At 35.5% G+C, this 13,856-nt stretch overlaps 1 protein-coding gene across 1 annotated transcript in view; it reads right to left on the bottom strand.

Moving 5' to 3' along the window:
• The window catches only part of WDR76 (WD repeat domain 76), a 45,717-nt gene that overhangs the window by 5,244 nt on the left and 26,617 nt on the right, over nt 1-13,856 (bottom strand). Inside the window, exons 9-12 of the mRNA XM_079127777.1 lie at nt 12,552-12,710; nt 9,834-10,051; nt 8,976-9,128; nt 5,769-5,822 (exon numbers count right to left, since the gene is read on the bottom strand). Coding sequence (XP_078983903.1) covers nt 5,769-5,822; nt 8,976-9,128; nt 9,834-10,051; nt 12,552-12,710 — 584 coding nt within the window. The remainder of the gene's footprint in view (nt 1-5,768; nt 5,823-8,975; nt 9,129-9,833; nt 10,052-12,551; nt 12,711-13,856) is intronic.

Below are 13,856 nucleotides of genomic sequence, written 5' to 3'. Positions count from 1 at the left end.
AAAGGATAAATGTTTAAGATGATGGATAACCTAAGTATCCCAAGTTGATTAAAAGTATACAATGTATAAATCACACTATACCCCATAAAGATGTAGAATTATTATGCCAATAATTTTTTTTATAAAAGCATAATACAAGGCAACAGCAATTAAGACAGTGTGTTATTGGAATAAAGACATAAATATAGACCAGGGGAACAGAATAAATATCTCAGAAATAGCCCAGGGCCAAGACCACAACAATGGGGAAATAACAGTATTTTCAACAAATAATGATGGGAAAACTGGTGTCTATGTGCAAATGAATAACCCTTGCCTTACACGAATTACAAAAATTAACTCAAAGTGGATTAAAAATCAATCTGAGACCTAAAATTACAAAATCCTGAAATAAAAACACACATGAAAAGCTTCAAGGCATTGGATTTGGCAATGATTTCTTGGACATGACACAAAAAGCACAGGACAACAAAAGCAAAAGTAGACAAATGGAATCACATCACACTGGGAAACTTCTGCACTATGAAAAAAACAATCTATAGAGTGAAAGGCAATCTATAGAATATGAATAAATGTTGGCAAATCATTTATATTTGATAAGGGGTTAATGTCCATAATACATAAAGAACTCGTATAACTCAACAAATAAAGCAACAAACCAAATAAATAACTTAACTGGAAAATAGGCAAAAGACTTGAATAGACATTTCTTCAAAGAAGATATACAAATGGCTAAGAAGCCTACAAAAAGATAATCAAATAACTAATCATTAGACAAATCCAAATCAACCACATGAGGTAAGAATCCCCTCATACCTACCAGGATGTAGAGAAAATGAACCCCTGGCCATTACTGGTGGGAACGTAAAACATTTCAACTAATATGGAAAATAGTCTGATGGTTACTCTAAAAATTAAAAATAGAATTACCATATGATGGCAATCCCTTTTCTGTGTACACATTCAGAAGAATTCAGCCACACACAATGGCATATACTCCCAGTTACTTAGAAGGCTGAGGCAGGAGGATCCCAAGTTTGAAGCCAGTCTCAGCAATTGCATGAGACTTATACTCTTTTGAAAAAGGGCTGCCACTCAATGACCCTGGCTTTAATGAAAATTTTTACTCTTTACAGAATAATCATCTTAACTTAAAAAAAAAATTAGAAACTGATAAATTAGCTGATGTTACTCATGCCAAAGCTGCACAAGAACACTACAAGAAAAGTGCAGGCCAATATCCCTGATGAATAAAGATGCAAAAATTCTCAATAAAATAATAGCAGCCAGATGTGGTGGCACATGCCTGTAATCCCAGCAACTGGAAGACTGAGGCAGGAGGATCACAAGTTCAAGGCCAATCTCACTCAGCAATTGAGCAAGACCTTGTTTCAAAATAAAAAATAAAAAGGGCTGGGAATGTAGCTCAGTGGTAAAGCGCCCCTGGGTTCAATCCCTGGTACCAAAATGAGTAAATAAATAAAATACTAGCAAACCAAACTCAATAGCATTTTAAAGAGATTATTCATTATGATCGAATGAGTTACCTCAAGGATGCAAGAATGGTTCAAAATATGCAAACATATAAATTTGATGTTCCACATTAACAGACTGAAGCACAAAACCCATTTGATTATCTCAATAGATGTGGAAAAATATTTGAAAAAATTCAACAGCCTTTCCTGATACAATTTCTCAACAAATAAGGTATTGAAGGATTGTACCTCAACACAGTAAAGGCCATACACAACAAACCACAGCAAAAATCATATGCAACAGTGAAAAAATGAAAACTTTTCCTCTAAGATCAGAACAAGGCAAAGAGGCCCACTCTTGCACCTTCTATTCCACATAGTACTGAAAGTCCTAGACAGAACAATAAGGCAGGAGAAAGAAATAAAAGGCATGCAAATTGGAAAAGAAGTTAAACTGTCATTGTACATAGTCAATATGACCATAGGTATATATAAAATCCTAAAAACTCCAACAAAATCTTTAAAAGTTAATGAATAAATTCCAAAAAGCTGCAAGATATAAAATTTAACATACAAAAACCAATAGTATTTCTTTTGGGGGGCTGAGCAGGGTAATGGCAATTTAACCCAGGGAATGGCTTTTCTATACACCAACGACTAGGTGAAAATGAAATAAGGAGAAATTACTAGAGCTGGGAATGTAGCTCAGTGATATGAATGCTTGCCTAACATGCAAGAGGTCCTGAGTTGAATCTTAAGGGAAGAAGGAAGGAAGAAAGGAACAAAAGAATTCCACATATAACAGCTACAAAAAAAACATTTCAGAATAAATCTGAATTTTGGATTTTGTTTTTTGAGGTAGGGTCTTCCCTCAAACTCCTACGTACAGGCAATCCTCCTGCCTCAGGTTATAGCTAGGACTACAAGCACACACCACCGTACCCACTTTCAGGATTAAATGTAATTAACCAGGAAGGTTGCTGTGGTTTGTATACTCCTGTAGAAGCTTGATTACCACTGCAGCAGTGTTGGATGGTGGATATAATGCAAAGTATTTGGGCCATGGAGGTATAGGTCTCATGAATGGATTAATACCTTTCTTGGATAAGTGAGTCCTCACTCTCTCGGAACCACATTAGTTCCTGCTAGAGCAGATCGGTACAAAGCAAGCCCACCTCTGTATTTTGTCTCTTTCACTGGCACCTGCTTGTCCATCTGCTTTCCATAATGAGTTGAAGCAGTGTGAGGCCCTCACCAGAAGTTAAGCAGATGCCAGGATCATACTTTTACACTTCCCAGGCTCCAAAACCCTGAACCAAAATAAATCTCTTTTCTTTATAAACCTCCAGTCCCTGTTATTGTTAACAATGGAAAATAGATTATGACAGAAGTAAAAAGAACTATAAGCTGAAAACTATAGAACACTGATGAAAAAAAAATTGAACAAGACATAAATAAATGTGAAGATATCCTGTGTTCATAGATTAGAAAAACTGGTATTTTAAAATTGTCCATACTGCTCAATCTACAGATTTAATGGAATCTCTATCAAGATTCCAAGGACATTTTTAACAAAAATAGAAAAAAGTAATGCTAAAATTTGTACGTGAACACAAAAGAACCCAAATAGCCAACTGAATCTTGTGCAAACAAAGCTGAAGCATCACACTGCCTGACTTCAAAATATACTACAGAGCCACTGTAGTTAACAACATGGTATTGGCATAAAAACAGATAGACAGACAAATGGATCTGAATACAGAGCCCAGAGATAAATTCACACCATATACGGTTAACTGATTTTTGACAAAGATGCCAAGAACTCACAATGGGGAAAGGACAGTTTCCTCAATAATTGATATTAGGAAAATAAGATATTCACCTATAGAATGAAAATTTGGATCACTGCTATATACAAAAATCTATTTAAATGGATTAAAGATTTAAATGCAAAACCTAAAACCGGAAGACTACTAGAAGAACACAAGGGAAAGCTCCATAACATTATTCTGGAGAACGAGTTTTTGGATATGAACTCCAAAGCACAGGCAATAAAAGCAAAAATGAATCAGGCATGGTAGTGCATGCTTGTAATCCCAGTGGCTTGGGAGGCTGAGGCAGGAAAATTACAAATTCAAAGTCAGCCTCAGCAACTTAGCAAGGGTCTAATTAACTTAGCAAGACCCTATCTCAAAATAAAAAATAAGGACTGGGGATGTGGCTCAGTGGTTAAGCACCCAAGTTCAATCCCTGTTACCAAAAACAACAAAAGAGCAAAAATAAATGAAATTATATCAAACTAAAAAATTATTGCACAACTAAGGAAATCAAAATGGAAGAAATATATATCTGATGAGGATTAATATCCAAAATGCATAAGGAACTCAAATCGATAAAAAATAAATAACCCAATTAGAAAATGGACAAAGGATGTGAATAGATATTTCTTAAAAGAGGATGTATATATGGCCAACAGATATGTTTTTAAAAGTTCAACATCAGTAAATCAGAAAAATACAAATTAAAACCACAATAAAATATCCCCTCACATCTATTAAAACAGCTATTATCAAAAGTGATAAGATAGGGCTCAGGGTACAGCTCAGTGGTAGAGTACCTGCTTAGCAAGCACCAGGTCAAGTTTGATCCCCAGCACAGAAAAAATAAATTAAAGATAAATGTTGGAGAGGATGTAGAGGAAAAAAAAACCCTATACACTGTTGGTGGAAATGTAAACTGGTACAGCCACTATAGAAAGCAGTATGAGGTTCCTCAAACTATTTTAAAAATGAACTACCATATGATCCAGCAATCTCACTACTGGGTATATATCCAAAGAAAATGAAATCGGTAAGTCAGATATTTGCATTCCCATGTTCATTGTAGCATTATTCACAATAGCCATGACTACTGAATCAGTCTAAGTGTCCATCAACTAACATATGAATAAAGAAAATGTGGTGTACAAATACACACAACTGCAATACCATTCAGTCTTTAAAAAGAAAGGAATTTTGTCATTTGCAACAACATGAACCTGGAAGACATGTTGCGTGAAATAAGCCAGACACAGAAAAATAAATACCACATGATTTCACTTACATGAAGAATCTAAAAAAGTTTAACTTAGAATGATGGTTAACAGAAGCTGATGGGGGGAAGGGCTGGGAGATGTTGGTCAAAGAACACAAAATCTCAATGGAAATAAGTTCAAAAGATCCATTGTACACATGATGATTAGAGTTAATAACAATGTGTTGTATTCTTCAAAATCACTGAGTTTTTTTTTCTCACCCAAAAAAAGGTATGTGAAGTAATACATATGCAAATTAGTTCAATTTAGCCATTCCACAATATAAACATATTTTAAAACATTATACAAAATAAATATGTACTTTTTTTTTGTTGGGGAGGGTACTGGGGATTGGACCCAGAGGTACTCTACCACTGAGTCATATCCTTTGCTCTTTTTTGAATTTTATTTAGAGACAGGGCCTCCCTAAGTTGCTGAGGCTGGCTTTAAACTCACGATCCTCCCTGCCTTAGCCTCCCAAGTCACTGGAGTTACAAGTGTGCACCACTGTGCTCAGCCTATGTACAATTTTTGTCAATTGAGTAAATTGTGAATATGAAAAAAGGAAACTTATAAGCTAGAACATAAAGTATAGGAAAGAAAATTAAGTGAGAAAAAATAAACAAATATGTAAACTCACAAAGCGACAATCACACACCCTATCCCCAACTTCATAAATACTAATAAAAGGGGTTATCAAGGGAGAAGGCATATTGTAAAGCTGAATATAAGAAACACATTCCCTCTCCCTCTCCCTCTCCCCCTCCCCCACCTCTGCCCCCAAGCAACAGATGGAAAAAGAAGGTAATCAAAGAAATAAAGTAAGTAGGAAGATGGGGAAGGTACTCAAGCCCAGAATAAACAAGCACAAATAAATAGAGCTTCAGACAGCCCATCACCAAATGAGTAGTTAAGAGTCTTCTTTAATAAGGTAACATGAGTAATTCAGGTCAGAATAAAGTCATTAACCTTAACCAAAAATAACTTCCACCTGCAGAGAACAGCTACCAACTAAAAGAGACTGAACCTCTTTATAGACACAGGCAACCTGGAAGCAAGAGCTCTTCTGGACAGGAACTAGAAAAGTAGGACACTTATACAATGTAATACAAAAATCAGGCCTATTACAACTCTTTAACAGTCAGATGTCTAACTTATGCCATCCAACAAGTAGTTCAGAGCAATCCAGTATCTATGTTATTTGGCATATGGAAACCTACCTGATGGTGGTAAGGAGAGGAATCTGGGAAGAAATACAGCTGCTGTCAAAGATTCTGCAAAATAATGATCCAGAATAGATCTTTTTATTATTTCTGGAAATTTTCCCAAAATAGCATCAGTGTATTTAACAAAACATTCCATTGGTTCATTGTATGAAATACAGTTATTTAAAAATATTTAGGATCACAGGCTGGGGTTGTAGCTCAGTGGTAAAGTGCTTGCCGTGCACACGTGAGGAACTGGTTTTGATCCTTAGCACCACATAAAAATAAATAAGTAAAATAAAGGTATTGTGTCCATCAACACCTAAAAATATTTTTTAAATAAATAAAATATATAGGATCAGATTCTAACCTCAGCAGATATATTGAACAAAAGGAATATTATAAAATTATAAGGAATATTATAAAATCCAGTATTTATGGTTTAGTGTAGAGATAATTTATTTAAATACTAGTACATCAAACTTAAAATGTACATCCTAAATTGATAATCTGGACTCTAAAATTATATTTGGACTCAACAATAATAAGGGACATAACACAGGGATGTGGTTTGAAAATACAAATTACCTTAAAGTACACACATGTATCAAGAGCAAGTTCCCTACAAAACTCATTAGTTGAGGGCCTGATAGTGTCATTTCCAATTTGCTGAAGGGCCAGCACCCAAGAGGTCCAGAAGCCTCCACTAAGAACTGTGCCAGAAGGAAACCAAACACATCACTACCATCTCCCCTTCTCATTGTGCTTAGCTGTTACAATGTACTTACTTGGCACTAGAATACTAGAAAGCCAAATCATTAATGGTTAATGTAACAAAAGTAAACTCAGCAGTGTAAATGAACAGGAATAGGACAAATAGGTAGCTCAAACCTAAAGAAACTGCACTATGGAAATGGTACACAGGGGTGTCATTCCCTAGTGACTCCCTTCATCTTCTGGTAATGCTCACATACTGTGTAAGAAACTAATTGGGCATCTGTCACACATTGCAGACGGTGCTCTTCCTAACTGGTGCCATTCCAAAAACTTTCAGAGATAAGGTGCCATCTCTTAAAAAAAATTTTTAATATTTATATATATTTTTTTAGTTGTAGACAGACACACCCTTTTATTTATTTTTATGTGGTGCTGAGGCTCGAACCCAGTGCCTTTCAGATGCCAGGCAAATTCTCTACCACATGAGCCACGACCCCAGCCCCATAAGGTGCCATTTCTGACCCTGACCCAAGGTATATATTCAACAGATATTTGTTGAATGAATCCCAAAATTACATAAGGTAAAACTCAAACTGAAGAGTTTGCTTCTCCCCCAAAACCACCTCAGTGTTATTGGGGAGTGAACCCAGGGGCACTCTACCACTGAGCTACATCCCCAGAGTTTCTATTTTTTATTTATTTATTTTTATTTATTTATTTCAGTATTGAGAATTTATTTATTTAGTTATTACAGAATGGAATTGAGGATTGAACCCAGGGGTGCTTTACCAGAGTTACAACCCCAGCTCTCTTTTATTTTTATTTCTTTTTTTTTTTTTTTTTTTTTTTTTTTTGTGGTGCTGGGGATCGAACCCAGGGCCTTGTGCATGCAAGGCAAGCACTCTGACTGAGCTATCTCCCCAGCCCCCTATTTATTCTTTTTATTGGTTCTTTTTAGTTATACAGAATAGTACAGTCCATTTTGATATAATTATACAAGCATGGAATATACCTTTTCCTAATTAGGACCCCAGTCTTACGGAGGTACACAATGGTGAGATTCACTGTGCTGTATTTATATATGTACACAGGAAAGTTATGTCAGATTCATTCCACTATCTTTTCATTCCAGGGTCTCACTAAGTTGCTAAGGTTGGCCTCAAACTTGTAATCTTCCTACCTTGGCCTCCTAAATCATTGAGATTACAGCCATGCACCACTGTGTCAGCTATCATTTTTTATTTTTGAGACAGGATCTTGCTATGTCTCCCAGGTTGGCCTTGAACTCACAACCGCCTGCCTCAGCCTCCTGAGCAGCAATTTTAAACAAATTTTGTTCTTTTCAAGCAAAATTATTTTCCATTCTGGTTGCATTAACATTCTCCACATCTTTTTTTCTTTATTTCTTTTAAGAGATGGGATTTTACTAGGTTGCCCAGGCTGGCCCTAAACTCCTGGGCTCAAGTGATTTTTCCACCTCAGCCTCCCAGGTAGCTAGAACTATAGGTACCTCCACATCTTTTTAAATTGGCATTCCTTCTGGGCATGATGCCATACTTCTGAAATACCAGCTATTCTGGAAGCTAAGCAGGTTTGAAAGTTCAAGGATTGCCCCTTCTGGGCAAATTAGTGAGACCCTGTTTCAAAATAAAAAATAAAAGGGCTGGTGATATGGCTCAGTGGTAGAGCACCTCTGGGTTCAATTCCAAGGGATATTATTTTCTGACTTTTGTTCAACTGATTTTAAAATCAATTTTTAGGAAGTAGTTTTAGAAAAATACCAAAGCCCTTAGAACCATAACCACTAGTTTGTAAAGAAGTTCAATTTTTGCTATGTTTTCTGCCTGTCCATTGTCTGCAATTTCCATTCAACACTTCACTTATAATGTAGAATCTAGTCCCCAAAGTAAGATCATCTCCCTATGCTAAAATTATCTCCTTTCTAAGAGGACACACACCCTGGTTTCACTGGGATTTTGGGGCTTCTTCAGTGTTGAAAAACAAAGCCTGCCCATCAACTCCCCAGGATAGCTATAGACTTTTTCCAAGCTCAAGGAAATCTCCTAGACTCAAAAACTGCTGCTGGGCATGGTGGTGCACCCCTGTAATCCCAGCTACTTGGGAGGCTGAGGTGGGAGGATCGTGAGTTCAAAGCCAGTCTCAGCAAAAGTGAGGCACTAAGCAACTCAGTGAGACCCCATCTCTAACTAAAATACAAAACAGGGCTGGGGATGTGTCTCAGTGGTTGATGTCCCTGAGTTCAATCCCAGTACCAAAAGAAAAAAAAAAATATATATATATGTGTGTATATATATATGTATCTATAGATAGATGTATCTATAGATATAGATATAGTCTTTGGTTTCTGGGAACCTTGATATGGCTACAAAATAGTCACACTAGTGATTAAATAGGAACAGCAGTAAATAAAGTGTCTGGTTTACCAACACATAGTTACAGACTCTTTAGATTCCTTAAAACCATATTTCTACCTTCTGAATTTACCTCAGCTTACAATCAGCACATGTGGTCACTACTCTGTTACCAGTAACAGGTGAAAAATAGGCAGAAGCAATGCTCTTCTTGTGTTCAGTGGAAGAAATCAAAGGCTGGCTTCCCCTGAGTTTCAGGTGCCTGATGTCATAAATATGAATATCCCTACAATGGGAGGAAAAATTATTAGTGTTGCCACAGTACATGTAGTGAGCCTTTAGAACAGGGCTGAACATAAGTTAGACACTCAAATACTTGCTACATGGAAGAACATTTAAGAAATAACCCCCTAATTTTCTGTTTTAATTTTAAATAGTTATTGGTACAGATGAAAAGGAAAATATTAGAAAAATTCCAAAATTAGAGCAGATACTTGTTACTTGAAGGCATAGAATTGGTTTTTTAATCTCTCCAAGAAAAAAGGCAGCACAAGTCAAGTTACAGATCCCATACTATTTTATTTTATTTTATTTTTTATCTATTTTTTATTTTTATTTATTTTATTATTTTATTTTATTTTTTCATTTCATTTCATTTCATTTCATTTTGGTCCTGGGGATTGAACTCGGGAGCACTTAACCATTGAACCACATCCCCAGCCCTTTTTTTGTATTTTATTTAGAGACAGGGTCTCACTGAGTTCAGTTCAGTTGGTAGAATGCTTGCCTGGCATGCACAAGGCCCTGGGTTCAATCCCTAGCACCACCAAAACAAAGAAAAGAAAAAAAAGGAAAAAGCCCTCATTAGTGAAAAAAGGAACATTATTTGGCCTTTGTGTATCACAAAAGTCAGATGTGTTTGACAACCAAACTAAACCATGTATTCATGACATGAAAAGGACTAAATCACAACATTTTCAGAAGAACATACCTCAGCCCTGCAGCCATGATATACTGTCTGTACACTGGGTGGACATGAACAGTTCTTATTTTTCTCAAAGAAGAACTAATTAGTTTCTCGAAAGAAGTTCCAGGTGTCCGTCTATCCACCAGTGACATACTTCCATCCCAGTGTCCTACTAGTAAAGTGGAAGCATCTTCTGTCAAGAAGTCAAAGGAGGAAAAGCCACTTCTTTCATTTCTATATACCTAAAGATATAAATAACAATCAGCTTATATAACACTCTTAAAATCAATGCATAAATTCTTAGTAAAAGAATTATAAATTAGTTTTACTCAAATAACCTCACTGATCCACACAGGAAGCTCAGGACAAAACGGAAACAAAGGTAGTGATCACTTCTGAGGCTTGTCTACCATCAAATGGCTCATCTACCCATATCAGGGCTATCTCCTAAATCTCTTACACCCAATAAATCTGTTCCTGATCTACCCTGTGAAATTTAGCAGGAAATGAACTGAGTATGAATTCTACCCAACTGAAATTAAATCTCAATATAACAAGTAACTCTGCCAACAAAGTCTAAGATATATGGTAGCATACTTGTTAGATTAAAATTCTTGACAGTTAATCAGGCTATGGATCACAAGTTCAAAATCAGCCATGACAACTTAGCAAGACCCTATCTCATAATAAAAATATAATAAATAAGGGTTGGGGATGTAGCTCAGTGTTAAAATGCCCCTGAGTTAAATCCCCATTACAAAAATTAATTACTTCAATAAATGAAAGAATGAATGATGAGGACTGGGGCTGTAGCTCAGTGGTAGAGCACTTGCCTAACATGTGAGGCACTGGGTTCCATCCTCAGCACCACATAAAAATAAAGGCATTATGTACATATACAAGTAAAAAATTTTTTCTAAAAAATGAATGATGAAACCTACATCTAAAATAATCCTAAATTTCATGAAGATTAAAATCCAAATTTTAAAAAAGTTCAAATTGGGGAGGGGGCAGGGGAAGAAAAGATGGTGCAATGAGACAAACATCATTACCCTATGTACATGTATGATTACACGAATGGTGTGATGCTACATCATGTACAACCAGAGAAATGAAAAGGTGTATTCCATTTGTGTACAATGAATCAAAATGCATTCTGCTCTCATGTATAACTAAATAGAGCAAAAAAAAAAAAAAAAAAAGTTCAAATTGCAAGAATTCTCTTACTGAGGAAATCTGACATGATTAAACAAATCTGAAAATTCATCTTAAATAATACTATTAAATAGATATTTAAGTACTAGACCAAAATATGAGCAATGAGATCCAAATATTTTGTTCAGGCCTTTAGGAGTTTCAGACCTGTCATGCCAGAAATCAAATGAATTAGAAAATCTCCAAGCAGTAGTCAATCTAGGCAGTGTCTCAGGGAGGATTCATGAGTATCATTCAACTTAAATTTAAGCAGACTTAAGCTTAAACTTAATCTAACTAGCATTGTTTAAACCAGCCAAGAAACAAGACTTCCCCTTAAAAGGTAGTTATAAATAAACTTGGCCCAAGGTGTTCTGAATAAACATCCCTTGGGTCTCTATTTCCTGCAGAGTACAAATACAACAGCCAATAGCAATTTTCAATTCTAACCTCACCAGATCAAAACAGCTGGGCTAACTGCTTCACCATCATATTTCAAACATACAAGACCTGCTAAATCTGGGCTAAGGATGCAGCTCAGTGTTAGAACACCTGCCTAGCATGTTCCAGGCCCTGGGTTCAATCCCCAGCACCAAAAAAAACCCAAAAAACAAAAAAACCACAAAACAAAACAAAACAAAAAAAAGAGACACATGTTAAATCTTAGCTAGAAGATTAGGAAAAATCAAATTTTAGGCCAAAGACAGTGACATACTCCTCTAATACCAGTTAATTGAGAGTCTGAGGCAGGAAAATTGCAAGTGGGAGGACAGCTTGAGCAATTTAGCAAGACCCTGTCTCAAAATTTGTGATTCCCAGTATCACAAAAAAAAGAAAATTAAATTTTATAATTTCTGCATTATGTTATACACCAAAAGTTTTAGGGATGCATAATATAGTACCATTATGTGAGGAATTTTTCTATTGCCCTTTATGTCATGTGTAAGACTCATTTCTACAAAATTCATGTCTGAAGGGCAGGAAGGACAAATAAAATAATATTATTCCAGTATTTTCCCCCAAAATTAAGAAGTTATTTTACTTAAAATTCTGTCTGCAAATAATAAGAGTGAATATGAATAGTCAGGTGTGGTGATATATACCTGTAGTTCCAGTTACTCAAGAAGCTAACGCAGAAGGATTGTTTGAGCCCAGGAGTTTGGGGCCAGCCTGTGCAATACAGCATGACCCTACCTCTTAAAAAATAAAAAATAATTTTTAAAAATTAAAAATAAATTAAAAAAAAATAAAAGCCAACACTATGTACTATGCTTGATCTAAATACTTTATCTGCAATCATTCATTTAATCCTTCTGACAACCCTATAAGGTAGATACTATGACTATTCCATTCTACAACTAAGGAAATTGAGACACGAAGAAATTAAATAACTTGTCAAGGTCATACAACTAGTAATAGATGGTCTGAGACTTGAACTTAGTCCCTAGGCTGTACCACTTTTCAAAGTCTGATATAAAAAATCACTCGTATTTTATAGAGAATCCAGAATATCATCTGATGTCAGTATATAAACACGTTCACATTTACCTCTTCAAATATAGCCTTGGAAAAATCCCCACATCGTAATGTGCCATCATAGCTCAGTGATAGTAGGTGGGCTGGATTGGCAGGTGAGAAATAAAGACAGCTAATGGGTTGACTGTGGGGATAAAAAACATATGTTCCATCTTCTTTTCGTTGCTGGGTCTGAAAAAGGTGGAAGTTAAGGAAGAGATAAAAACTAATGAAAAGTATATATTTACTATATTATGTAATTAAAGTACTTACACCTGGATTATATTGTTTTTTTCTTAAGTCTATCACTATAACCACTCTCCCATTCAGATAGTCAGAATTAGGAATGGACATTAATTATAATTTTAATTATTTTCTCATAATTTTTAATTTTCTCAGAATTATAATTTTAAAAAAATTTTGTAGTTACAGATGGATGGCATGCCTTTATTTATTTTTTTGCAGGACTAAAAAAATAAAGTGTCTCACACATACTAAGCAAGTGTTCTGCCACTGAGCCACAACCCCAACCCTCAAAATTATAATTTTTCAGTCCAACAAGTCACATTAATGTTAAGCGTCCAGCTTTTTGCAAATAGCAAACTAGTTTCTTTACAACAAGGGGAGAAAATATCACTGCTTCTGCCAGGTATGGTAGTATGAATCTTCATACTACCCCAGCACTCAGAAGGCTCAGGCAAGAGGCTCACTTGAGTCCAGGAGTTATGAGACCAGACTGGGAAACATAGAAAGACTGTCTCAAAAATTTATTTTTTTAAAAAATCATGCTTATTATGACTTCACAAGAAGAAATCCTCAGGAAATGAGATATCTACTTTTTATTTCATATGCAACATTAATTCATTATTACAGTATCAATACCATTAATACTTTGCTTTCCAAGTGGGCTTCTAAATAATATTAACACCATTCTCAGTATAACTTTTTTTTTTAAACATGGGGTCTCACTATGTTGCCCAGGCTCACCTCCAACTTGTGATCACTCCACCTCAGCCTCCTAGCTAGCTGAGATTATAAGCATACATCACCATGTGAGCTATTAGTATGATTTTCGTAAGGTATTGGGTCCTGGCAGAAAAATTACAGTTTTGAAAGTATTTTGTCTACTAAATACACCATGAAAATTCATGTATTTGAATTTCCATACTAATATCACTATGTCTGAGGATTAGCCGTTATTCAATTGGATTACCAACTCCTAAGAAATCATTTTTCAGATTTGGGTTCCTATACCATATTACAAACCAGAGCAATGATGACTTCCAAATCTGACTTAGTCTGCTCTGAAATAGTCAAATTTGTTTTCTCTTTTATTTT

Source organism: Sciurus vulgaris (genome assembly GCF_902686455.1).
Source record: "Sciurus vulgaris genome assembly, chromosome: 2".
Classification (NCBI taxonomy): Eukaryota; Metazoa; Chordata; class Mammalia; order Rodentia; family Sciuridae; genus Sciurus; species Sciurus vulgaris.
This window is presented reverse-complemented; position numbering and strand designations above follow the sequence as displayed.